Source organism: Trachemys scripta, chromosome 1 (assembly GCF_013100865.1).
Source record: "Trachemys scripta elegans isolate TJP31775 chromosome 1, CAS_Tse_1.0, whole genome shotgun sequence".
Taxonomy (NCBI): Eukaryota; Metazoa; Chordata; order Testudines; family Emydidae; genus Trachemys; species Trachemys scripta.
The window spans coordinates 118,582,031-118,609,291 of NC_048298.1; the positions used below are offsets into that span (position 1 = coordinate 118,582,031).

At 43.6% G+C, this 27,261-nt stretch overlaps 1 protein-coding gene across 4 annotated transcripts in view; it reads right to left on the minus strand.

Annotated features, from left to right (window-relative positions):
- The window catches only part of ITPR2 (inositol 1,4,5-trisphosphate receptor type 2), a 341,154-nt gene that overhangs the window by 199,141 nt on the left and 114,752 nt on the right, over window positions 1-27,261 (minus strand). For 2 of the 4 annotated variants that reach the window (XM_034782924.1, XM_034782942.1), the window contains exons 17-24: window positions 25,338-25,457; window positions 25,047-25,232; window positions 23,888-24,139; window positions 22,817-22,961; window positions 20,637-20,787; window positions 4,144-4,334; window positions 1,462-1,594; window positions 502-559 (exon numbers count right to left, since the gene is read on the minus strand). In XM_034782924.1, coding sequence (XP_034638815.1) covers window positions 502-559; window positions 1,462-1,594; window positions 4,144-4,334; window positions 20,637-20,787; window positions 22,817-22,961; window positions 23,888-24,139; window positions 25,047-25,232; window positions 25,338-25,457 — 1,236 coding nt within the window. Of the gene's footprint in view, window positions 1-501; window positions 560-1,461; window positions 1,595-4,143; window positions 4,335-20,636; window positions 20,788-22,816; window positions 22,965-23,887; window positions 24,140-25,046; window positions 25,233-25,337; window positions 25,458-27,261 lie in introns of all 4 variants that reach the window. The other 2 variants (XM_034782916.1, XM_034782933.1) reach the window with 1 other exon arrangement.

Consider the following 27,261-nt stretch of genomic DNA (forward strand, 5'->3'; position numbering starts at 1 on the left):
GGGGCTGTCAGGGGGCAGGGGTGGGGAGAGGGATCGGAGCAGTCGGGGGACAGGGAGCAGAGGGGTTTAGATGGGTCGGGAGTTCTGGGGGGGGAGGCTGTCAGGGGGTGGGGAGTATTTGGAAGGGGCGTGGGAGTCCCAGGGGTCTGTCTGGGGGTGGGAGTGTGGATAAGGGTTGGGGCAGTCAGGGTACAGGTAGGGGGTAGGGTCCTAGGGGGCCAGTTAGGATGGGGGGAGGGTCCCAGAAGGGGGCAGTCAAGGGACAAGGAGCGGGGAGGAGGGTTGGGGGTTCTGAGGGGAGTGGGAAGTGGGAGGGAGTGGAAGGGGCAGGGGCAGGGCTATGGCAGGATGGGGGCGGGGCTAGGGCGGAGCTCCTCCCGTCCTCTTTTTCGCTTGCTGAAATATGGTAACCCTACTCAATTAGGAACAAAAATCTGGATAGAAAGATGTTGTGCATTATTGAGCACATACAGACAGATGTATAACCTTCAGAAAGCATACCTGCCAGCAAACATTGTCTCGGCCTGAGCTGCAATTTCATCTATGTCAGGAACAATTGCTGGGAAAAAAAAAAAAAAAAAAAAAAGACACCAAAAGCATATGACCATAATTTAGTTTTCACGGATAAAGAAACTATTGTCTCTGTTTAAGTACGTGCAACAAGCTGAGGCCCAACTATGGAGTCCTTGGCCAGGCAAAACTCCATTTGAATTAGTCAATGGAAATTTTGCCATAATAGAGGGAAGGATCAGGCCTTAATTATTCTCATTTGTATGGCAGTAGCCTAGTAGGCTAGAAGCCCCAGTCATGTACCCTCTGTGCTAGGCGCTGTACAAATAGAACAAAGATCCATGCCCCCAAAGACTTTGCACACTGCATCTTTCATATTTTCTTTGATGTAACCAACCCCTCAAATTAGCAGACAATGACACAAACCTGTTGAAGAATTAGTGTGAATTGCCATTCCTTTTGCACCCACCCCCTCTGCTGTGTCAGCAAAACCAGAATACCCGCTTCAAATCTCTTCATAGACCGTTCCAGGCTTTTTTCTGTGCCACTGCTCTATCCATAAACATTCTCTGCCAATGGTTCATCAGCCCCACCCCCCTTTAAAGCCCTCTGAAAACCTCAGTTCTGCCACAAGGCACACAAGACCCAAGAAAGAAAAACAGAGCAAAGCGTAACTATCCATCCCCACTCCATCCTCCATGGTCCGTTCTCACTCTCATTTGTTTTGTCACGTAGCAAACCTTTGGGAAGCGTACAAATGAATAATAAATCACCATCATAGGAAAACTGAATCAAATTTTAATTAGAGCGCAGCAGCCCAGCAAATATCCATTATTGTGGGCACCCCTCTAGCTTTCAATCTGGAGTGACGTGCAGCTTTCTGAAGTAGTTTTGTTCATTGCTTACTAAAATTTCCGCAACAATAAACTGCAGTACAACAGCAACAGTTACCTGAGGCAAGGCCTGGTGTGTCTGGTGGAGAGATGGTGGCGCTATCAATAGTCTCGCTGTCTTCTCCAAATTCTTTCTTATAGATAGACAGCATGTAGGATATTCTATAGTCCAGTCTAACACTAAGGATAAACTACAAGACAAGAGTTTAAAATAAGATACAGTTTTTTTTTTTTCTCTAACCTGTTTTGTGAGAGGGGAGGGAGCTAATTTTAAGTGGGCTCAAGTCCATTACTGAAAATAAAACAGTTATGTTTTTCAAATGATAATTTTTGTGATTTCTTTCCTGGAATTGGCCTCCCACATCACGCTGCTGCATTTAGGTTGCACCTCCCTCACCATGAATATCTTAGTCAGTTCAGACTTGTCCAGGGGCTCTGGGATCTGCCCATGGTACCAGATGACTATTCCAAAGCTGCATGGAAACACTAAACCCAAATCATTTATCTTTCAGTGCAAAATACTCGTGGTGATATCCTGGCCAGCATTTGCTTTTTGAGGATACTTTGTGGTGAATATATACCTAAAGACAAAGAATTATTTCTGAGGTTTGCTTTTTTAAACAAACATAACTTGCTCACTGGATTTACACCAGGGTAACGGTGATCAGAATCTGGCTCTGTGAAAATATTCACATGAGTAAGAGCAGCAGGATTTGGAGCCGTATACATTTTTTTCCTGTTTTAGGTGTGCTTAACCCTCATTGTGCCTGTATTGTGGTATAAAACTGGTGTGAAGGGGGGGTTAACACAAGTATATAGTAGACCCTCAAAGGTCTGAGCATCAGAGTTACAGACTGACTGGTCAACCAGATACCACGTGAAACAGCAGAGACAAAAAAAAAAAAAAAAAACAGCAAGTACTGTATTGTGCCTGTATTGCATCTTAAAGGTAAGCACATCTGGGCTGCCTGTCCTCCCACCCCACCCCCACTCACAGGGCAGCCACTTACAGAAAGACGCTGGGGCTGCTAGCCCAAGGCAGCTGGAGCAGCCCTGGGGTCTGCGCAACTTTCACCATCCCCTTCCTCTCCCACCCCCCTACGAGGGGGACATGCCTCTCTCTCTCTCTCTCTCTCACACACACACACACACACACACCCCTACCTGGCCGAAGGGGGCCAAGCTTGAAAACCCATGCTAGGGCTGACTAGGGAGTTCAGCTGCTGCTGAATCCTGGCCTGGAGTGTCAGCTGCTGGATCTGGAACTCGAACTACGCTTTGTTCAGAGTTATGAACATTTCAGAGTTACGAACAGCCTCCATTCCCGAGGAGTCTGTAACACTGAGGTTCTCCTGTATATGACAGGATTGTGCCCTAGTGTTACGTAGCCATGTCAGAGAGGAATGGTGGAGGGTATGGCCTCTCCAACTCCCTGTGGAACGGCATTAGACCTGCTCAGACAGAGGCTAGAGTGAAGAAGGGACAGGAGGGGCTGCCTCACCTGATTCTTTCTTCTGTGAGCATATAGGTGGGGAGTGGGCAAGAAGAAACTGGAACCATGGCTCTGCCCTCCCAAGTGCCAACGGGCAGAGCCGGCCAGGTATGAAGGGAAAGTAAGCTGCATCCCAAAAGCGGTGTCATAGCTTACTGCCCGTCTCAGGATAAGGAGAGAGCAAGGAAGTGGGAGTGACTCTGGATAGTAATATCTTCTCAGGGCTCTCCCTAAAGTAGTGCAGTTTAGCACTACCCTATGCTCATTTATGAGCTCAGAAATATGCAGTCTATCACATTTGGAACAAATGTATGCTACAGTAAGCATAACCTAACAATTGCTCGTCTTTCAGCAACTTATAATTAAGGAAATATAAAAGACGTACTTCATAAACATTCAGTATAAATGGAAAGCTTCAAAAGTGACAAATTGTATCAACAGATAGCAGAATTTACAAAAAATACTAAAAATTTCTACAGAGCGTGTGTGCCTACAGGACGTGGGAGTTAATATGCAGAATAATAGACTCTGTGTGGCACATAACTTACAGCAGCACAAGGTGAGAACCCTAGGGACATATGCTAGTGGATGTACCTCATGGAATGGCTAGGATAAAATGACACTGACCCAAATTCTGTTCTCCGTTCCACCAGTGAACATCTGGAGAGGGCTTCCAGAATGTCTGGCCATGCATTTCTCTGGTGTGTCTGGACTCAGTTCTATTCTTAGTTACACTGGTGTAAATGAAGAGTAACTACTGAAGTCAATTAAATTATACTGATGTAAAACAAGTATAAGTAAACCTGGAAATATATCCTTTGTCTCTAGAGCAGGAGTACTCATCAAACAGGGGGTCACAAGGTTATTATGGGGGAGGGGGTCACGAGCTGTCAGCCTCCACCCTCAAACCCCGCTTTGCTTCCAGCATTTATACCAGTGTTAAATATATTTTAAAATATGCTTTTACTTTACAAGGGGGGGGGGGGGGTGTCACTCTCATAGGCTTGCTGTGTGAAAGGGGTCACCCATACAAAAGTTTGAGGACCACTGCTGTAGAGAATATTTCCGGGATGGTTTTAAGGGCCAGATTCTGCCACCCTTACAGACACTGAGCAGTATCCTTCTCCATGCTGAGGCACGACCATTAGAGAAAGGTGTTAGAAAGATTGGGTCGCAGAATTTGGCCTAACTGAATAAAGTAGATTAAAATTAACTAGCCGCTTTGTAATTTTCCATCATGGTTTTTACCTGTAAGATCTCAATGATTTTTAATTTGGTGTCCATCACAGTCACATCTTCACTGTCTGGGCTGGCCTGCTTGCTCGAGTGGAGGCTTGGCTGTATATCAGGTACGCTGATGGGAAAGATAGATCCTCTGCTCAGTACCATTTGTGTCATCATCTCTCCCACACCATGGATGGTCCTCATAACATTGTTTCCTAGGTATTAAAAAAAAAAAAAAAAAAAAAAATCATACAACTGGTGAACCTTTCTTTCAAAACCACACACACTCTTCGTGTGGCAAAAATACCCCAACAATCTTAATAAATCTACTAAGGACTAAATCATCTCTTTCCAGCTAAAGCTGCACAAGACGGAAAGAGTAAAGTCAAAGTATCTATGGTTTTGGAGCCAAATATATCTGCCACATCACCCTTCCGCAAAGGACATACTTGCAAGCCAGCGGAAAGGCCAAGAGACAAGGTTCCCCAAACACTCACTCACCCCATCAATGTGTTCATCACCTTGTTCTGCAAGGAACACCTCAGGAGAAGAGTGCATAGTTCAGTTTCCATGCTCACTCTCATTGGGCTTCTCCATCAAGATTTTCCACAAGGTTGCCAATTGAGATGGTGGATTTGGTAACAGAATTGTAGAATCACAGAGATGTAAGGCAGGAAGAGACCTCGAGAGGTCATCATCTAGTCCAGCCTCCTGCTCTGAGGCAGGATTAAGTATACCTAGGCCATCCCTAACAGGTATTTGTCCAACCTATTCTTACAAACCTCCAATGATTGGGATGTAGACACCTGCACCTTAGGAACTGGACTGAGACCAACAAATGATTTTAAACGTGACACTAAGAAGCCATCAGTTGGTAAGGACTTTTGGTCTCTACAGACCTAATCTGATTTTAACCAGTGACCTAGAGGTAGAAAAAGCTTTGTATGCTGTCCCCATAACCAAAAGCCTTGGCCATTTGATCACCTTAACAATCAACTAGTTATTCTGTACATCTATATCTATAGGGGCATATAAAAAATGTTTGAATTGTTTAACAGAGATAGAAAATAATTGCTTGACTTACAGCACAGTTACTCCCGCTGTTTAAATTAATCAGTGTTCTGAACACCAAAGAACACACATTTTGGAACATTTATTTGGATGTACTCAACATACTCCCATCCACGGCTCTGAGCACATACACACACTCCATAAAACGTACACAGCCTACAAGCTGAACCAATGTTCAAACTGCATTCTCCCACCATTCAGCCCCATTTGCTCAACCTTCCCACTTCAGAAAAATCCTGGGAAAGGGACAGACCTTATAGCCTGACCTGAATGTCAAAATGTTCCCAGCCTTTTTCTTTCTGAGCTCCCCCCGCAAAAAACATACCATAAAAACTCCATGGCCTGCCAGTGCCACAACTGGTTTTCTGCTATAAAAGCCAGGACCAGCATTAGGATGTATCAAGCAGGGTAACTGCCCAGGGCCTCACACCACAGGGGTCCCCACAAAGCTAAGTTACTCAGGCTTCGACTTCAGGTGGCAGGCTGAGAGCTCTGGGCTTCAGCCCCACACAGGGTCCCAGCAAGTTTAACATTGGTCCTCCTTGGCGACCCCCCTGAAACCTGCTCAGGGCCCTCCAGAGGGCCCTGGACCCCTTGTTGAGAACTGCTACTCTACAGTTACAGTTCCTTGCCTGGGCTCCTCCGAGGAAGAAACTCACTCTCCTCAGAGCTAAGTGTTCCAGTTTAATCTAGCATTAAGAGCCCAGTTCAACCATCCATTCTATTGACTCTGCTAGGAGTTGGATCAACCACTACATGAGGATGCTGTTTGTTCAAACAAACTGTGCTGTTCTTCTTCTACTCTGACTTCTGACATGAACAGCAGTTCTATGAATGAATGACTATCTTCATTCTAGGATGGAGGAGGAGGAATTTGGGTCTTGCTCTGGACAGGACATAATGGTTCCTACCAGTGTGAATTAGTCTTTTCATAACTCGTAACTCAGATATATGACTAATGGATAAGACAATGAGACGACAGTGGAAAGAGATTCTCCCCTCTAAGCAGAGATAATGATAAGTGGGAATACCTAGAGTATGCAAAAGCAAACCAAAGGCTGGAAGAGAAGATCTAATTTGCCAGAGGAAGGCTTAAGTAGTTCCTTGAATGTCTTCTGTATACTTTAATCACCAGGCAACTGCAACATCACAATAACCCTCTTTCTGTATAATCTGCTGCAAAAGGTCAACATCCTATTATATTTTGCTAGCAATATCCTCCCCTTATGCCTTTCTGCCACCATTCATGGAGTTCATATATTGTATGTGAGGAAAGAGGGGGCCTTTAACCCTGACTTAAAAAGAAGAAATAATTTGCTTTTTCAAAGTGAATGAGACAGATTAGTGTCACGTTTCAGGTCCCGTTCAGCATTCAGTCTGGTGTGCAATCTGCCTGAATTGGGTTTTTGAAAATACTCCTTCACCTCCTTACAAGTTAAGGGGGCAAAATAATTTCTGACCGTTTTTGCATCATGCTAGGAAGAAAAGCACTGGATATCAGACTGAAGACTAAATCCTAACATCAGGGTCATACACAGGCAGATCCTCCTAACTGCCTACATATAAGCAAGGTAATAAAAATCTTTCCAAATATCCTCCTGGCTACTGCATGGTGCTGGAAATTGCATATCCGGCAGAACTGATCTTTAAACTGCATGAAACATGAGACTAGGATCACCTCCCCACAAAGTGCTAAACAATGTTTATCTGCATTGATTACAATGTAGTTACATCAGTGTAAAAGAGGCTTACGAAGAGGAGAATCAGGCCCCTTGACCTTTGAAGTGGCTCCATTTAAGTTGGGATTTTTTTTTAAATAGTATTTACCACCAATTTGTGAAATAGATGATCTCATTCATAACACCCTGTACTTTCAGCTGCATAGTCTGCTAACAGTGAAGTGCGGTTGTAGGACTATTCGGTATCCCCTGGGTTTAAGAAATAGAGCAACAACAACAAAAGTAAAGACCACAGTACAAGATCACTGGACTGCATCACTCCTTGGTGACCTGTCATATCATTACTTGAAAAATGTATATGGAGGTTAAGATTTTCCCAATTAGTAATGGAGATTTCAGAACTCCATTCATCAGTGAGTCAGAGTGTTTATTCAGTAAGTTCATTGGTATTTGTAAAGTTAATGAATTCTGCATAAAAAGAGTCAGTGGAGTTACAGCACAATACAACCGGTACAGCAGAGTGAAGAATTAGGCCACATAAATTGAAGAAGTGACAAGAAGATAGTCTTCTAGATTTTTATGTCAATCCCAATTCCTTTCTAAAAAAGCAAATCTTGAGAGGTACTTTTAATTGATTTCAATGGGATTTGCAAGCGCCTGGCATTCCTCTCAGGAATGGATCCACTGAATGTAGGTATTCACTATACATGTGTGCAATTTCTGCTTGAAAATTCTCTGAATATTTCAGTCATTCCAACCTCTAAAATAAATCCTGCTGAAATAGCAAAGGCCCAGGTACTGTGCCATATAGGATTAGACTCCCCCCCCCCCCCGTGAGCTCTGATGAAGGGCAATGCATAGTTGCACTCTGTCAGGAGCAGACCAGAAATCAAACTGACTCAGTCACAGTGTGGGCTGGTTCCTCTCTTACTCCAGAGTGAAGAGTAATCACTTCCCCATCTGCAACAGATCAGCGGTGCTGCTCTGTACATTCGGAGGGGGAGGAGGGAGGAGAAACAGAATCAAGATTATGCCCAATCCCCACTTCTGCTCACTCGTCACCCACCCATGTGGAAGGGGAGAAGATACCCCACATTTGTCTGAGGAAGGTTGGTGCAGTGGTTAGGATGATATGGATAGGACATGAGACACCCTACTCTGCCAGATTTCCTGCATGACCTGGGGCAACTCACTTAGCATCTCTTTCTCTCCCTCTTCCCCAGAGCATGCCCTGCCCTCACTCTGCCTTTTCCCACTCCGCTCCTCCCACCGCTGCAGAACAGCTGAGAGGAGGCACTGGGGGGAGGAGCTGATTGACAGGTGGCTGCTGAACACCCACTATTTTTTTCCCTGTAGGTGCTCCAGCCCCAGAGCACCCCTGGAGTCAGCGCCTATGCACAGACTAGCAACAGAGGTAGGAAGTGCAAGGGAATAAGGGGGCTGCAAGGCAGCGTCACAACTGAACCTATAACAAAGGAAAAGTTACACTGGATTCACTACACTCCTTCCCCCCAAACATTCCTTGAACATCAGCCTTTGTGTGACTGAAAGTTAGAGGAAGATCAGCTAAAGAATGTTGTCATCTTTTGTTGTATTTCATAAATACAGCAGAAAGTGTTTTTAGTGGGAGAAAGCCTGCTTAATCATTTTTAGTATTTATATCTGCAATGGCTAAGACCCTCTTTAACCAATATAGTTTTCTTTCTGTCAACAATACCGGCAGTTACTGGGAGTAACAGGCAATTCAATCTCATACAGCATCTTAGCAAATGGCAAGATATCAGCAATTATATTTTAAATTAGCACGCAGCAGATCTGGGAGAGAAAATTCCTGGAATGAAAATGAAATGGCACTTAGAACAATTAATTATACTTTTCAACCTGAAAGAACCCAAAATATTTCACAAGCTATATAGATGCAGACCATCACTGAAACACAACTCTCCCACAAATGGTGTGTGACTGCCAACCAGTACATACAGTGCACAACAAGGGGGCGCCAGAGGGTGCACAAGACACTCAGAGGAACCTGTGCTTTAGGAATATCCATGAAGAGTAGACAGAAACTTGATTTTAGAGGTCTCCTCCAAGAGACCTAAACACAGTAATCTACATGCCTCTCAATGTAAATACAGTATCTGCCCTAGAAAGAAGAAGGGGTAAATCAGATCTGTAGAAAATTTGAACCAAGAGTAGGTATGTGCTTCAGATCTGTTACATACAATCAGCATGGTCCAGTGGATAGGGCCCTTTATTCTATTCCTAGCAAGTCACTTCATTTCTCTGCTTTTGTTTCCTCTCCCACTTTTTGTCTCATTCCTCTATTTAGATTGTAAGCTCTCGGGGGCAGGGCATGTGTCTTATTAAGTGTTTGTACAGCGCCTAACACACTGGAGTGCTAGGTGCTACCACAATACAATAATAAATAATAAGTTAACTTACCACCTCCACTGTTACTAATTGGAGTAAATCCTGAGAGTTACTGAGCAGATGCCTCTCAGGAAAGAGCACAAAATGTATTTTGTGAGACTCTTACCCAGAGTTGCACTGTCAAGAACCCCAAGTGCATCCTCTTATGGTTTCACAATTCTAGTGTAGAATATGTCCAGGGAGTTAGTGATAAGTGATCTACTCACCAATATATAGTACAATGAAAGAGTGAAATCAACGTAGGTTCTGATACTCCTTTAAAGGAGTTACAGATTGACAGGTACTAAAATGAGGGGCTTAAAAGAGAGAGAATGCTTGTCATCTTTTGGAAAGACAACTGTGCACCTCCTTTTCATTGCATTGTATTATAGTGATCACAACTTCCTAATAAATATCAGTTTCTGTCACAAAACTGTGGCACATAAACTCATACAATTTGGCATGACTGACAACACAATGGCCTCTCTGAGACGAGAGAGAGTTCAGAGGAGTTAAGTTATAAAGAACATGCAATCGACATGTTGGATAATAGGACACCTCACTGCCTGCATAAAACACATGTCCTGATAAATGTAATGGTCTGAACAATTCTAAAAGCAAAATAAAAACCAACGGCTAGGTGCTATGCAATACAGCATGTATGTTAAATGACAAAGCTATATTCAGGGAGAAAAGCCACTAGAAAAGGAATTGGCAAACTATGCCGTGTCTTAATATTGTTCCCAGCCAGTGGCTTTGTGGTGGCTTCCGTCCTGTTCCCAGTGGACAAGAAGCAACAACACCACAAGGAGCATCACAACTGGCACAATTAGGAACCCTTGTTGGCAGTCTCAGTGGTGAGGCTAGGACTCATATGGAAGATGAAGTAGATGTATATGTAGATGAGATATATGGGTTAGCGTGAGGAAGCTCAGAGAGAGCAGTGCCCCACGCCATACCTGGGCTGTAAATAAACAATGGACTTCAGTCTCCATGGTTAGCGGACACCTTTTACCTACCCTAATGTTTCTTAGACTGTGATGCCCTTACTCAGAGCAAGTAGTACTCTTGCTGCACAAGTAGCTCCCTGGACATCAGTGGAACCACTCCTGGTGAAAAATGCTATTCCACATGAGGAAGGGTATCACTATTTGGCCCTTAGTTTATTTTAAACCTTAGAAGGTAGCAAATAGAAAACTGTTGAAGATACTTTACAAAAAAATAGCCTGAAAATATTTTCTGCGGAAATATCATTGACTGGACACAAGACCCAATCCAAAACATCAAACATGGTTAAATGTAATACCTAGTACTACCAGTTATATATTTCTATTCTTGTACCAGTCACAAAGGGACTGAGCCTGTTCCCACTGCTATAAAAATCAATGGAAGTTTGGCCATTAACAAGTAAGATTGGATTCCTAGGGTTCAAAAGTGCTCCAGCACTCACTGCTGGAGCGAAATATTCAAGAGTGTTCAGCTCTCAATAAGGCCTTTTAAAAAGCAGCCAAGTTTTCAGACAGATTTCAGCAACGAGGAATTCCCAGTAAGAACACAGAGCTGCTGGGTGCTGAACAATTTTGGAAATCTTTATTTAGGTGCCTAAATGGGAGTTGTTGGGTGATGGATTCTTTTTTAAAATCTGGTCTTAATGATCAGATGGAGAACAAATGCACTTGGGCCAATCACTCTGACAACTGCTCATTAACCTGTCCAGTAAAAGGGCAACACATCGGTCAATCTTATTTATAAAAAAAGGGGGGGCAGAAAGGGAGGACAAATGAGTGGTTTTGCAGACAAATTTGTTTATTTTTGTGTGACACTGCTCACATAACACCAAACTCTCTATGAAACATTTTTACCTCAGAAAACCGGGACACATTTTTGTTACTGAGTACTGTACAGCCAAACATATTGAGGTCTTGCAAACATATTCTGTATTGCCATGGTGCTTATGTCCTCTGGATATCTGCACTCCCATTGCAGAGTGATAAGAAACTGGCAGCATGTGCTACTTAGAAAATTCATGCTTAGGCACCTCATCTCTCACCCAAACTGACAGACTGGGAGGAAAGGATGGGTAAACGGGATAATAAACTTCCCAATGAGCCCAAATACCATCCCTGTTTGTGGGGCCAAATATTTCTGAATATCATCCTGAAATTACTTATATTCTGCATTTTGGGTTAACCCATTCCTACCCAGAAAACTCTCTCTCTGTAGGACAGTAGTTTTCAACCTGTGGTCCACAGACCCCTGGGGGTCCTCAGATGACGTCTAAGATTTCTGAAGAGATCCGCAGCTCCATTCGAAATTTTGTAGGGGTCCACAAATGAAAAAAGGTTGAAAACTGGGGTTATCTGACAGCCGAACTCCAGTCACAAAAGATCCCAAAGAACTCAGAACATCCCCCCCTCCCGCCCAAAAGATCCTTTTTCCTTCGTAGATGGTCCAAGTCTCTGGCTGCTGCTCAGCTGCAGCTTGACACCAGCTTGCCTAGGTATTGTGCATGAGATTCTGGGGCATCCGTCAGAACCATGGAGGGATACTAAACACTTAGAGGTTTTACTGTCCCTCTTCTATCAAGGCTTGGGCCTCCTCCCACTTGCCAGAGCCTCTTTCAGAACCGAAGGATCTAAGACACTGCCCCTTGAAGATTGAAGATGGGGGGAGCAGCCACTCAGCAGTCCCTAAATGTCTCAGCTGTTGCCTCTCTCACTCCTGCAACAGATGAAGGCTGGTGGAGAAAGGGAGCCCCTGGGGCCTAGGAAAAAGAAGGTTCCGGAGGTGATTGAGCTGTGGCGGATAATCAGATTAGATTCTGAGGTCTGGATATCTGATATCACTTGAATATTAGAACCCATGACTCCAAAGGATTGCCTGTTTCCCCACTCTAACCAAGATCACAGCAGAGGCAGCTCCTCCCTACATTGGTCCTGATCGCATGAACTGCTAAGAGCCCACAACTTCCACAGAAGTCAGCGGCAGTTGAAGGCTGACTGTGCTTCACAGGAGGCCCAAACCAGCACCAAGAATGGGCCCTTAGCCAGGAAGTGCCTCTGCAATTAGGTGAATTACGGCTGGAACAGGAGTCAACTCCAAATGCCCTTGTTTTTGTGGATTCCTGAGACCCTTAATACTGATTCAGTGTAAGCTTTTTAAATTTTATTTATATAGAACTAGCCTGGGGCATATAATAGTCACCAGAACTATGGGATCCTCTGGCAGAGAGCCACATGTGCTGTAATGACCAGTTACCATAAGATAAATTAAAAACCCCATAGCAGCTTTAACTCTAAATGTCTTTGCCTTTGTTGATCTGGCTGCATTTCTTCATGTAATTTAATTTTTTGTGCATGAAAAGTTATAGCCATTTATGAGACATATAACACCACCACTTTGATACTTAAAGGAGCACATTTTATTTCGAATCCTTTGAGCTATATATTATTTGCCAGGAACATAAAGTCTTATAGCTCCATTTGTGAAAGAGGTATTAATTTTTACAGGTTTTTCATAGAATTTGCTCATAAAGGCTGCAGAACGTACTATAAACAAACGAACAGCACACTTTATTTCTTCATTGAACCATACTTCACCCCTCAATAACTAGCTGACCTCAGGATAACCTATTAGAAATATAATACATAATGTTAAAGGGAAGAGAGTGGGGCCAGCTCTACATTCCATGGGGACCTAGCTGAAAATACACGTGAGGCCACATTCAGCTCCCAACTCCCCAATAAAATTGGATCTCCTCCATATATTCACAACACATATACCTCAAACACCTCCAGTTTGCTAGCAACCTACTCTGGCTACGAAGAAACTCCACCAACTCTCCCCTTTTTGTGAGGATCTGCCATTTGTAGTGGGACCTCCTTTTCCACTACGTGGACCAGAAAACCAGAAAGTGTTGCCAAAGTTCAACTTTTCAACAGGGGAGGAGGGAAGGCAGGGAATTTAATCTCTGCAATAGCATACTGACCCTGAAGTCATAAAGGGTCATGGGAATCTCAGTGGGCCTTCTAGTTGGCAAGATGGGTAACTGTATGCTGTATGGGGTCCCTGGAAAAGGAGGGTGCTCTAGGATCACATAGGGGCACAGGCTTAGTGGCAGAAAAAAATAATGAAAGAGAAATATTCCACTCCAGAAAATCAAACATACCGGGAGGGGAGGTAACTCCCATTTCTTTTGGCTTTCTTTTGTCCAAATAATAGTCAAATAAGTAGCAATTACTGCATTATAGAAATCTGTGATCAGCCTACCCAAATTTCCCAAGAATTAATCTTCAAATAGTCTGCTGAATCATTTTTTTTAAACTGTTGGGATAAATTATCTCTCCAGTCTGACAGGTAGGAACTGTCTTGTTAGTGCTGCTAATCAAAGCCTGCCTCAAAATGATGTTTAGACTTGTTAACAATAAAAAGGAGCAGCTAATGGATATATATGCAAGACTTAGAAACCATCTAATCAATTCAACAGGCCCTGGATGAAATCCAGCTCCTTTTTCCTCGATGGCAGAGGCCACCCAGGTGCAGGAGACGAGGCAGGATTGCTGGAGTCCGTATGTGGGGTCCAAATCCCCTCTATTCTATTCTAATACTGCTCATTTGCTTTGGTTTCTGAGCAGCCAGTACCATATTAGTCAGAGGGGCTCTCTACATTGCTTCATCTTGATGTATCTGGGGGGTGGGGAAATGCAGGGTCTATGTGCCCTGCCATGGAGGGGCGGAGGAAAGGAGTGAGGGGTGTACCAGTGGACCCACCATATACAGATCCACCAGCCATTACCCTTCACATGCAAGGTGTGTAAAAGCAGCCAGAGCTGCTGAGGTCTCAGGGACGCAGTAGTGTCTGTGGAGCTCTCCCACTGCTTTACACACTGTGATTGGCCCACGATGCCAGGCTCCATTGGTCACCTGTTACATTTTCAAACAAGCACCTTTGTGCTTTCTCCAATGCCGCCCCTAATGCCTAGGAAAAGCTCTCCAACATCTGCAAAACTAACCCATTATCCTCCTGCTGCGATGCCTACAAAAAACTGGACACCGGTTAGGCCACTGTTGCACTGACACCTAAGCCTCTCCTACTAACCAGTGCTGTCTTGCTGCTTCCTTGCACTCCTGTCAGTCTGTCTGAATCAATCTCGTCTCCTCTTATATTTCGATTGTAAGCTCTTTGGGGCAAAGACCATTTATTGTACTGTGTTTGTACAGCACTTAGCACAACGGGGGCCTGGTCCATGAGGGAGCTCCTGTGCACTACGGTAAAGCAAACAATAATAAGTAATTACGTTGTTTTCTTTGCTCCAGCTCTTTTGGGATCAGATGGGGAAACTTTTCTCCCCATTGACCTAGGACATATTCAGATGAGTGATGCAGAGGTGGCATGCTTTGTCTGTCATCATCAAATTCTTAGGCTAGTCAGTCCCCCTTAGAAATCAATACGAATTAATGAGATAAAACCTAACCACTCTTCTCTACATCAAATAGGATACAAATATGAAATAGGATCTAATTTAGAGTTTCCACCTGGGATTTACAACAGAGTAAAAAAAAAAAAAAAAAATCAGAGCTGTACACCTTTTCCATTTGGTCACACCTCTTCTCAAAACCTACTATCACAGGACCCGCAAATCAGTTTCCAACGGGGTGCAGTTACTGTCAAAACCTTGCGTCAAGTGAAGAATCAGTTTAAGATCAAGCAATGTAAATGTACAATAAGGCAGTGATTGAATTTATAATCCAGGGCAAACTCTCACTGTACTCTTATCTTGCAGGAGTTCTGACTGCATTAGAGCTGTAGGACTGGACCTATAGACAATGTTAAAATTTAAATAAATGTATTTATGCTGTTAAATCGTCAGTTTCAGATATCAAAGCTGGCATTTCAGTGCTGTGCCACAGCTGGGGTTTAGTGCTACAGTAAAAGCTCTAAGCTTTAATTACGAACCATGCATTCTTACGGCACTACAGCCATAGCCTAGACATTTGTGATTAGTGACTAGGTGGATGAAATAAAACTTTTGAAGATCTCAAAAACTAATGATTAGCCCGCCCCCCCCCCCCCCCCAATAAAACCTAACAATTGCATAAGGGACCTTTATTTATCTAGTTTTTACTATTTAGCGTGTATTTTTAAAAAAAGATTAACATAAGGCTCAAATTTTGCAGTCCAGGTAGGCATAGCCCTGAGCGAGGAGTTGTGCAAAGCACACATCCCTAGGGGTAACATGGGGTACAAAGCGTGCCTCAAAAGCAAAACCCCGTCTCTGCCTGCATGGTGGGTGCATAGACTGCACAAACCCTGTACAGCTCCATGTGGAGGGGGAGTCATGGCAACCCCTCTGCCCCTTTGAGAGGGATGTAAGCTCCCATGGATGCAGAAGGAGCAGTACCTGTACTCCCATGAGCTTAGGATCTGGGATTGTCTGTCTGGCACCAGAGATCTTCCACTGTTAATAAGGGCAAGGAACAACCCATCCTTTAAATGTTTATATACTAGTAATGTATGATCAAACAAACGCTTACTGAAAAATCAATGTGGTGTTTTCTAAAGTCAAGCTGCCAACACATCTTCCTATAGCCAGGAAATCCAGATTGGGCTGTTTTCTAGTGTAATGCTGACTTTTTTTTATTTAATAAGTTAAGAAATGGGTATTATAAATTCAAAGTGAGAATTAAAAGGCAGGGCAGGTACAGATAAAAACCGACAGATGAATCCAGACACTTCAGTTTTATAACAGGTAGAGAGTGAAGATGTATAAAGGGGAATGGAACCCCTAAAAATAATTACTTCAGGTTATAAATCACAACATAACCCTGTTGGTTGTTTAGTCTCATGATAGCACTTCTCTACAGGAGGGCTCGGCTCAATTCTTGGGGTCTGATTCTCCGATGCCCTGCATCTTGCAAAGTCACAAGTGCAAAGTAGCTGTAAAATACTAAATCAGAAAAGCACATTTTCACATTGGTGCAAATAGCTGCACAAGGTGCAGGGTAATGGGGAACAGGGTCCAGGGTTTCCTTTTCCCTGGGGTAAAAAGGAGTGAGAGTGTCATGGTGATAGCATGCTCAGCCCATATAGGCCTTTTCCAGTAGCCCTTCCATAAGCAGGACTCCCAATAGCATCAAACCAATCCTACAGCTATAAGGGCTTGTCTTCTTGGCTGCTGAAATCAATGCAGCGGGTGTCGATTTAGCGGGTCTAGTGAAGACGCTCTGCCATCAATTTTAGGGGGTTCTCCGGTAGACCCCTGATACTCCACCTCTCTAAGGGTAGGTCTACACTTTGCTTACCGCCAGACTGGAGGTAAGCAATTGATCTTCTGGGATTGATTTATTGCATCTTGTCTAGACGCGATAAATCGATCCCGGAAGTGCTCGCCGTCGACGCCGGTACTCCAGCTCGGCGAGAGGAGTACGCGGCGTCGACGGGGGAGCCTGCCTGCCGCGTCTGGACCCGCGGTAAGTCCGAACTAAGGTACTTTGAATTCAGCTACGTTATTAACATAGCTGAATTTGCGTACCTTAGTTCGAAATGGGGGGTTAATGTGGACCAGGTCTAAGAGGAGAAGGTAAGTTGACCAGAGAGCGTCTCCCATCGACGCAGCACAGTGAAGACACCAGAGTAAGTCAACCTAAGCTACATCGACTCCAGCTACGTTATTCACGTAGCTGGAGTGGCGTAACTTAGGTCGACTTACCCCGGTAGTGAAGACAAGCCCTAAGACTGGGCGTAGAAAGGAGGACTAAGTGCTCAGCAGCAATCCTTCTAGCCAACCAGGAAGCTGTACTGATGGACTTTGATGAAATTTTGTCAGTTCCTCCATGGTTGCAAGGACCGAGGTTGTTCATTATATGGACCTCTAAGGATGGGAAAAGAGGACTGAGATGGAAAAAGTGGCGATGTTCATATCTCTGACTAAGACACGGAATCATGTGGAAAAAAGAAAAAGCAGCTATTCCACTGCTTCTGGGCCATTACTTCCTGTCTTTGCAATGCATACTTAAGGACGCCTTAATGTTCAAGATATATTACTCACACGATTCATAGGAAGAGAGTATCATATCACAACCTAGTTAGTGACTCTTTGATTCTGAGTTTTAGGATATGAACTCAACAATTTACACCAGCTGAGGACCTAGCACCTGGATCCAATTCATTCATTCATTCATTCATCAGAAAGCTACTGCAAAAGAAACCAACTTATGAAGAAGTTATACGTAGTTGACATGTCAGCCACACCAGCTGTCTTTTGAATGTCAACAACTACAATACCTGGAACTGCTTTCTACTTTTCCCTTTTTCATTTTAATCTTTGCTAAAGTTAACAATGACTGTTTGGTTTGTTTGTTTTTTTTTAAAAAGCACTTTCCTTTTTTGCTGCACTAAGATCTTCAGAGATGCATCTATTGGAACATGGCCCTTGAGAATACTCAATGGCCAGTGATGAATCACTCTCGGAATGCATTCCCACAATATATGTACCCTGAGGGCCTAATTTTGTCCTGCCAAAAGCATGTACGTCCACAGGACCAAGGCAGAAATGCAGAGCTGCCTGGGAGCACGCCAAGGTTACACAAAGGGTCAAGGCCTTTCCACATTCCGCACCACTCTGCACATCCATAGTGAGACTAATGTGCAGCTCATATTCTTGTGGCTACATAAGTTAGAAAAGGGGCAGACACCCACTGGAAGCCAGGCATGGTCAACCCGAGAAAATGCACCTTCTCATCTTCTAGAAATGGCTGCGTGGGATGTCCAGCAAGTCTCTCAAGCTATTCCAACCTAAGAACAACTATCTCTACACAGCAAGATTTTATTGCAAATATCCAGGCCATGCCAGCACACCCAAATGACCCTGCAGGATGCACCTAAGGATGCAGAACAGACTGACACCAGTTCAAACTGGCAAGGAACTCTCTCAGAAGAGACAGGATTCCTAGCCACTTGACTAGCAGGGGAGGGCAGAGTAGGGGTCATGTCCAAACAAACACCATTAAGAAATCAGTCCTTTTCAAGGCAGTGCTAGTCCCACACACACAGGTTCACCATTACACCCACAGCTGCACATGTCTACAGTCTATCTGCAGTGCTCATCAGACTTACATCTGTGGAAACAACTACATCCAAGAAGGAAACTAAAAAGGGTCAGCACAGACAAAGGTGGAGGCTACCCACAAGGACCAAAACACTTTGTCCAGCACCCTCTTGCTGAAGAAAGTGGAGATAAGGATGGAGGAAATGGCATGTGACACATTACTACAGAACAGTGCTGCATCCAATGAACCAGCCTAGGTGTGCATAGATTTAATTCAGTAGAATAGGTGTTGGGGGATAGAATATCAAGGTTGGAACAGACCTCAGGAGATCATCTAGTCCAACCCCCTGCTCAAAGCAGGGCCAATCCCCAACTAAATCATCCAAGCCAAGGCTTTGTCAAGCCGGGCCTTAAAAACCTCTAAGGAAGGAGATTCCACCACTTCCATAGGTAACCCATTCCAGTGCTTCACCACCCTCCTAGTGGAAAAAGTTTTTCCTAATATCCAACCTAAACCTCCCCCACTGCAACTTGAGACCATTGGTCCTTGTTCTGTCATCTGGTACCACTGAGAACAGTCTAGATCCATCCTCTTTGGAACCCCCCCTTTCAGGTAGTTGAAAGCAGCTATCAAATCCCCCCTCATTCTTCTCTTCTGCAGACTAAACAGTCCCAGTTCCCTGATATATGTATCATCAGTACCTGTTATTTCCACAGATCTTATTCGTATCTTTCAGTGCTCTAACTCCTGACTTTCTGACCTTAGTTATATTGGGGTAGCTCTGGATTTTCACAGATTTGCTCTGGATTTACATCAGCATATCAGAGCAGAATCTGACCCTCTGTGCTTAATAACTAACTTTCCTTCCTCCAGAGTAGCCTGAAACACATACAGTCAATGGGGGGGGAAGAAAACAGAATTGGTGAAACAGAGCCATGGGGTGATAGTGGTGAGTAAAGACAATGAGTGGTTTGGGACCCCAGCTTTACAGACATGCACAGAGATCAGACTGACCTAAAAATCACAGATCTGAGTGCCCAGCTCCTGCAAACTCTGTGAAAGTTTGGATCTAGAAACAAAAACTTTGTTCCTTAGGGCCATTTCTAGAAGTGAGTTTGCAATGCGACGCCAGCAAAAACAGCCAATTCAAATTGCAGCCACAAGTCACAGATAATAGTCCCTTTCTGTAAAGTTCTGATGCGACTCCACCTATAATATAGCGTTGTGTAAAGAGCACAGCATTCTGTGAAAGACTTTGACAAATAGGAGGCAGTTCAGAGAAGAGCAACACCAGAGACTGAGGAAAGATTAAAAACTAAATATGTATTGCTTGGCTCAGAGATGACAAAAGGGGGAAACACGATAACAGTCTATAAATATTTGAAGAGTATAAACATCAAGGAGGAAGAGGAATTGTTTAGGTTGTGACACAGACCGCGCAAATAATCTAATAAAATTAAGAACAGGAAAATTTAACTCTCAGACAGTGAGGCTATGAAATACTCTTCCTCAGGGAGGTGTGAAAGCCCCATTGTTTAGGGCATTTAAATTCTGACCTAGCCAAAATACAAGGAAGTGTACACTAGGGAACAATCCTGCATCAGCAGGAAGACGGACAGGATGGCTAATAGGTCTTTTCCATCTGCTCCTTCTAGGATACTATGACTAACAGCTGCCAGCCCAGCACCTCACTTAATAGTGGACAAGCATCTTCCTCATTGACTGGTAAATGCCTGTGGTATAAATACGCAACTGCTTGCCCCACACCCAGAAATCTGCTACTCCCTCCACTGGTTTGGAGCTGACAGTTCCAAATCAGGTTCCAGGCCTCAGGATATGTCTATACTACCCGCCGGATCGGCGGGCAGCAATCTATACTAGACGCGATAAATCAACCCCCGAGCGCTCTCCTGTCAACTCCTGTACTCCACCTCCACGAGAGGTGCAGGCAGAGTCGACGGGGGAGCAACAGCAGTTGACACACCGCACTGAAGACACAGCAGCAAATAGGTCTAAGTACGTCGACTTCAGCTACGTTATTCACATAGCTGAAGTTTTGTAACTTAGATCGATCCCCTCCCCCATGTAGACCAGGCCTCAGTATCCCATGTGACACTGTATCAGTCAATCAATCTAAAAGTTCTTTTAAAATTGATCATTTTTATGTGTTCTGAAATCATCTGCTGTCCACATAGTTGGATGGTGCTTCCACAGGTGTACAGACAGATCAAAGACATACAGCTTAAATTGCTTCCTTCCCAAATAGTGAATAATGCATTTTAATAAAAATTTTTCACTGCTTTTTCTCACCTCCATCCTGAAATTTGCTTAGTCTTTCGAAGTATGACGACATAGGACCCTGAACAATATCTAGAATAGCCAGCAGTGTCCTGGTCAGTCTGAGCAGCTCACTAAAACTATAGAAGCCAAAGTATATGAGATTTCGAGCCAGATGCACCACCTGCAGGAAAAGAAAAACCATCATGATGAAGACAACCTCTACAACATTAGTGGTGTTGAACTGTACAATACAGTTATATTTTGTCCTGTCCTTTTGTCTTTCACACAGACTATCGGCCTGATTCAAGGCCCAATGAATTCAATGGGAGTCTTTCCATTGATGGGCTCAGGACCAGGCCCCTAATTGTCAAATGCTTTTCAGCGTTAGATAATGCAATTACTTGGTTAAATGAAAGCAGGAGAGAAAACAGCATGAGGTTTAGGCAGAGCTGGGGGGAGATATAGTTCCATCTGAGAAAAGAAATTAGAAGGAAAGTCTATGAGGCAGAGAGATGCCAGAAGGCTGTTCCAGATGGCAACAGCTGCAGCGAAGAAGCATCTTGAAACAGCAGTCAGACTGTGGTAAGGTAAATGTAGAGTGAAGGCAGTGCTGCATGGACAGAGGTAGTTTAGGCTAGGGCTGCTGTAAGTGTCCTTTAATTTGATTCTAGAAGACTCAATCCTACGTAACCTTTCTTCGGTCAGGTGTGCTAGACAGTAATAAAGGACAGGATTATGTGTGCAATACATGTCCTTTATCATCACATCCGACACAGAATACAGCACCTTTCACCCAGTAGCGTAGCTAGCGGGGTGCAGAGGAAGCAGCCGCTTTCCCTTAGCATACTTTGCAAAAGCGGCGCCTTTCCAAAAGCGGCCGGAGGAGCAGGGGGGCACAGGCTGGCTGCGGGCTGCAGCCGTGGCTGGAGGAGCAAGGGGGGGCACGGCAGGGCCAGAGGAGCCATGGGGGGGAGGGGCGGTGTGGGCGGAGGGGGCAGGGGGGGGGGGCCAGAGGAGGAGCCAAGGGGGGCGCTTTTTTAGGTTTGCTCCCCCTCCTCTTAGAAGCTGGCTATGCCATTGCTTTCACCCCAAGGATCTCAAACCTCTTAACTAACACAGAGTGTATGTATACACCTCTCCCACACACAAATCACTTCATTTGCTACTGAAATGCAGCCACCTCTGGTGTGGTGAGGAACTGCAGCTGTTTAACAGCACACAGCAACACTACAGTATAAAAACAAAAGTGGGAAGCAAAAAGAGTGGAATTAAGGAAATGGGTATTAAGTGGGTATTAAAGAAGGAAGTGGGTATTAAAGAACATTCTACAGTAGAACCTCAGAATTATGAATCAACCACACATCTCATTTGGAACTGGAAGCATGCTGGAAAGTTTTTTTAAAAAGATTTGACAAGGTAAGGAAACGGTTTCTGTGCTTGTTTCATTTAAATCAGGGGTTCTCAAACTGGGGGGTCAGACCCCCTCGGGGGGGGTCACGAGGTTATTACATGGAGGGTCATGAGCTGTCAGCCTCCACCCCAAACCCCGCTTTGCTTCTAGCATTTATAATGGTATTATAAATTAAAAACACTTTTTTATATATTTAAGGGGGGGGGAGGTCACATTCAGCGATTTGCTATGTGAAAGGGGTCACCAGTACACAAGTTTGAGAACTGATTTAAATTAAGATGGTTAAAAACAGCATTTTTCTTCTACATAGTAATGTTTCAGGGTTGCATTAAATCAATTTTCAGTTGATTGAAAGAGCAACCATAATGTTTTGTTCAGAGTTACAAACATTTTAGAGTTACGAACAACCTCCATTCCTGAGGTGTTCAGAACTCGGGGGGTTCTACTCGCAGTGGTTCTCAAACTTTTGTATCGGTGACCCCTTTCACATAGCAAGCCTCTGAGCATGCCTTCCACCCCTTATAAATTAAAAACACATTTTTATACATTTAACACCATTATAAATGCTGAAGGCAAAGCAGGGTTTGAGGTGGAGTCTGACAGATCACGACCTCCCCATATAATAACCTCGCAACCCCCTGAGGGGTCCAAACCCCTGTTCTACTGTATAATCAAATATGTTCTTAAACTTTTCTTTTCAAAAGAAAACCTGGTTAATACAGCTAACAGTTATGCTCTACTGCTTCATTGTTTGATTCAAGGGGTACAATACATTGTGACAAAGGTAACTGAAAAGTACCTCAAATGTAAGTTTGTTTTTCTCTTTGTCCCCAAAAGGAAATGGCTGATTTACAACTTCTTTCAAGTACTCTTCTACAAATTCCATGGTCAAAGCAAATTTCCTCTTCATGTCATTTCTTGAGGAGTCTGTGAAAGAATCATACCTACTAGGCAAAACAGAGAGAAGCAAAATTAACCTCTTCCATGGATACGATGAGCTGTAATGTAAAAAATAACCAAATCGCCCAACTATTCATGATGCTTTAACCTTATTTTAAGTTCTTTTGTACAGAAAAAAGCTAGATTGCAGTTAGTCCTGCTTGTGTGCACCAAGGTGGCAGGCAAAGGATGCAAACAAATCTTCCCTCCACTTGTGACACCAGTCTAGGGGATTCAACACCAGTGGTGATAGTAGAAAAGATGGTAAGAAGTTAAGTCCATGATCAACTCCTCTTTTTGCACAATCCACCTCCCCCCCCCCCCCCGCCAAAAAAAAATAAATGGGCTGGTAAGGAGGGGGAGCAGACACTGCACCCTGTGAAAGAATGCAGCACTATTTGCTGCACTGTGGCTCGTGCCCCCCAGAACTACTGTGTCTGCCTCATACACAAAGGCCCCAGTGCATCAAAGCAATCAAGCAGGTGAGAGTTCCCATTGAAGTCAATGGAACTCCTCCCATACTTAAAATGAAGCATGTGCTTAAGCGCTTTCCTGGATTGAGGCTATTGCCTCTGAACTGCTTCAACTGACTGTAGGTTGTGGCTTTAAAGCCACAATAAAGCTCTAATTGTAAAACTAAGGTTCAGCCTAGTGAGGGTGTAATATTTAACTGAATGTAATGGCTTCACGCTTTGTAGTTCCCAGGAAAAGGCCATTCCATCTCCCTTATCATAATGCATTTTAAAAAACGCACTTACAAATAAAGTGACCCTTTTAAATCTCCAGGGTTAATAGTGCCTAATGGTTTGTGTTCTGCAGCAAAATATCTGTTCACGTGTGTTGCATTAAAAATACAGCCACTTACAATTTTACTCTGAGTAGATTTGAGCCATTTAAAATGCTTTGGGGTGTTTGTTTTTTTTAAACTTACTCATGGATTGTGATCTTGGTAGGAATTTCAGTCCACAGTCTGGCATATCTAACGGGTACTACGGACTCCTGAGGATCTCTGTCAACATGCATGTGCAGCATAAGACGGCAAAAAGAAGCCCGGAGGTCATAAGGGAGGCTTTCATCAGACATACATCGTAGGATCAAGTCTACTGAGAGCTGTGTTGAAATCTGGTTTATGGCTAGGTACTGACGATCCAGACACATCCTTGCAAAGAGGTTTAATTGGTACCTTAAGGTAATAAAAATAAATGGTACACTTTCAGTAGTACCTTAGATTTCTTTGAATGGCACAGAGCAACATACCTGAGAATATACTCTCTGGAGTCTGATCTATGCCATTCCAATGTAACAATGAAAATAATATAGCCCCTTTGTTAGCAAAGAAGCTGACTTGCCATTACAAACACTAGTATTAGGCTCCTATCCCCACTGAATTTTATGCCCAACTCACACTGGAGTTCAAAGAAAGTCCCACACACAGAACAGCGGTTGTGGGATAAAACCCTTGAACTATTCACTTTCAGTGCATTTAAGATTGTGTTTCATGCCCCTGCCTTCCAGTGGCGGGGACCAGGAAGTGCTGCTGGTGCTCATTTCTCTGTGCTTCTGGACAACAGCTCAGAGCACACCTTGTCTGCAAGAGTATACTGAAGTAGCTGTTGTGTAATCCTACTTGCTAGAAAAGGGAGGAGCCGAAACCACAGCATTTTGAGAGCACAGGGCTGCATCACAAGCATTGAAGCCTCAACACTCTTTGGAAAATACTGAATAAATTGTGATTTTTTTTTTTAAACAAACTTAGTTCCAGTTTCTGAACAGACCATAAATCTGACCTTGCTCCAATTTCACACAATGACAATTAATAATATAATATAATATAATATACCTATCTCATAGAACTGGATGGGACCCTGAAAAGTCATCAAGCCCAGCCCAGGTCAGCCCCGCCCCCTGCCTTCACTAGCAGGACCAAGTACTGATTTTGCCCCAGATCCCTAAGTGGCCCCCTCAAGGATTGAGCTCACAACCCTGGGTTTAGCAGGCCAATGCTCAAACCACTGAGCTATCCCTCCCCCCAAATTGATTTCAATAGGCGTAGCATCAGGTTCCCTGAATAGTAAAAAAAATTGTTTTACCTGTAATAGGTAAGGACTTCTAAATCAGACTTTGTGCCTTCCTTAGCCTCCTGGGCCAGATGCCTGATAGCTTTGCCATGTGGTTCCTTATTGCTGTCAATCCAGTAGAGCCAGACCTCCTCCTCATCAATATCCTCTGGGATAATGGAGCATTCCAAAGGATTGTCTATTTGCATTGAAACCAGCCTTCAAATAAATAACGCATACGGTAGCTACACGTAAACCCTGTTACCAATGTGGCAAGAAAGGCAAGGTAACAATGACAAGTATGTTTCAGTTACAGCTGCTTACTTGGTTTGGATGAGGATGTCAGCATTTCCTGGACTCAGCATAAATTTACAGATCAGCTCCTGAGTTACCGGTATGGCAGTTGTGTTTGAAACGCACAGGTCTGATAAATAATCCAAGAATCTGGACAGGAAAAAAGCAAATATAACAAAATATTACACAGAAGCATCACAAAGGAAATCTGTTTACCTATCTTTCTTCGGTTTTTCTAGCGTGCCCATCTCTGAAATATTCGCCTCAGGGAGCCCATAGTGCTAGAGTTATCTAAATACAGGCTGTATTCAAATCTTGATCATTGTTTATTCATATTATTACAACCTCTAACCGCTGAAGATCAATCTTGAGATCAATCCAGAGCTGTGCTGAGCTCTCAATCCCTGCAGCTCAGGGCGAGTGAGGCAAAGGTGACCCAAACAGCCCCTATTGTAATTTACAGGAGCCTAAAGGATGCTCTGAGATGTGCCAGTGGGGTTACTCCACTAAGGACTTCATCACTGGCCCAGGATCCAGAGGAGTGCTGTGCACTGTGGACCACCTATCCCACCCTGGTGCACCCGCCACTTACTGTCCCCTAATCTAAATACCAAGGATGGGGGAGTGACTGACAAAACAGGTGTAGCTGCGTTTATGCCATCCAAGGAATCCCCTATGCTCCAATAATCGACAACTACTTGTTTAAGGCAACTTTAAATACTTTCTGCCTCACAGTCACTTAGTGAGGATCAGGGAATGAACCCAAGACCTCTATCTGAAAACATGAACCTCTGCCACCCGGACCAGGCCCATTAGCCTGAAGCGAGTAGCCGGTTCATAAAACTCTCTATGTAGTCTAGCACTAAAGGGGGAGAGATTGCCACATTGTGTTAGTATAGGTTACACTGGGGTAGTCAATAAGCAGACTGTGGACCAAATCCGGAATGCTAGATGCTTTTGAACAGACCCCAAAATCTTTTTATTTACTTATTATTACAATTATTATTTTTTCTGGAGTCTGGACTTTGACTATACCTTGACCAAGAAAAGTGGATCTTGACAAAAAATAAAGTGACTACCTCTGGGTTACACTTTCATTACCAAAAGCTTTCTGAACTCTAGAATGTTTGTGTTCATAAAGTATTTTTGAATGAAAGGTCTAAATACAACAGTACATCATAGTCAGGAACCAGTTACTCCACCATTAAAATGAAGTTAATTACCTGCTACTTGCTAAAATGGAAGTAACAGTGCATAGCAACATTACATAACAGTTTATAGCAAAAACTTAAAAAAAAAAAAAAAAAAAAAAACAACACTGCATCTGATTGAAAATGCGGTGGAAATTTGAGTAGGCAGAAAGTAATTACTTAGGCTTGGCAGGTGGGAATTACATACCCTGATTGTACGCTGAGAGAGAGAGAGAGAGAGAGAGAGAGAGAGAGTGTGTGTGTTTTGTCAGGTGTATTTTTAAAGTATGAATTGTTTTTGCACCTAGGGTATAAGCCCAACTGAAGGTTTTGCATTCAAATAATAAATTCAGCCAATCAAATTAAGATCCTTCTTCTTGCAAAAAGAGACGAGAGATCTTAAATAAACAAGGTCAATAGGACCCTTTACAAGGCACGGTTCCCTTCTAACAACGAACCAGGGAATTGGAGTACCAATATGGCCTCCTCTTCTAATTTTGACCAACCCCAACATTGCTTAGTTTAGGGGATGTGATGAGATCACAGCTTCAGGTGATATGGCTGCAGATATATGCAAAGTAATTATAGTGATGCAATGCAACAGCTCCCAGCAGTACTATAAATTGCTCCCATAAAAGTAATTTGGCCCTCAGTACATTGGCTTCATACATTTACATTATTACTGTATATTTACACTTGGACATCTTATTTGGAAAATAAGTTACTTTTTTCATTAGACACTCCATTTATTTTACACTCAGAGA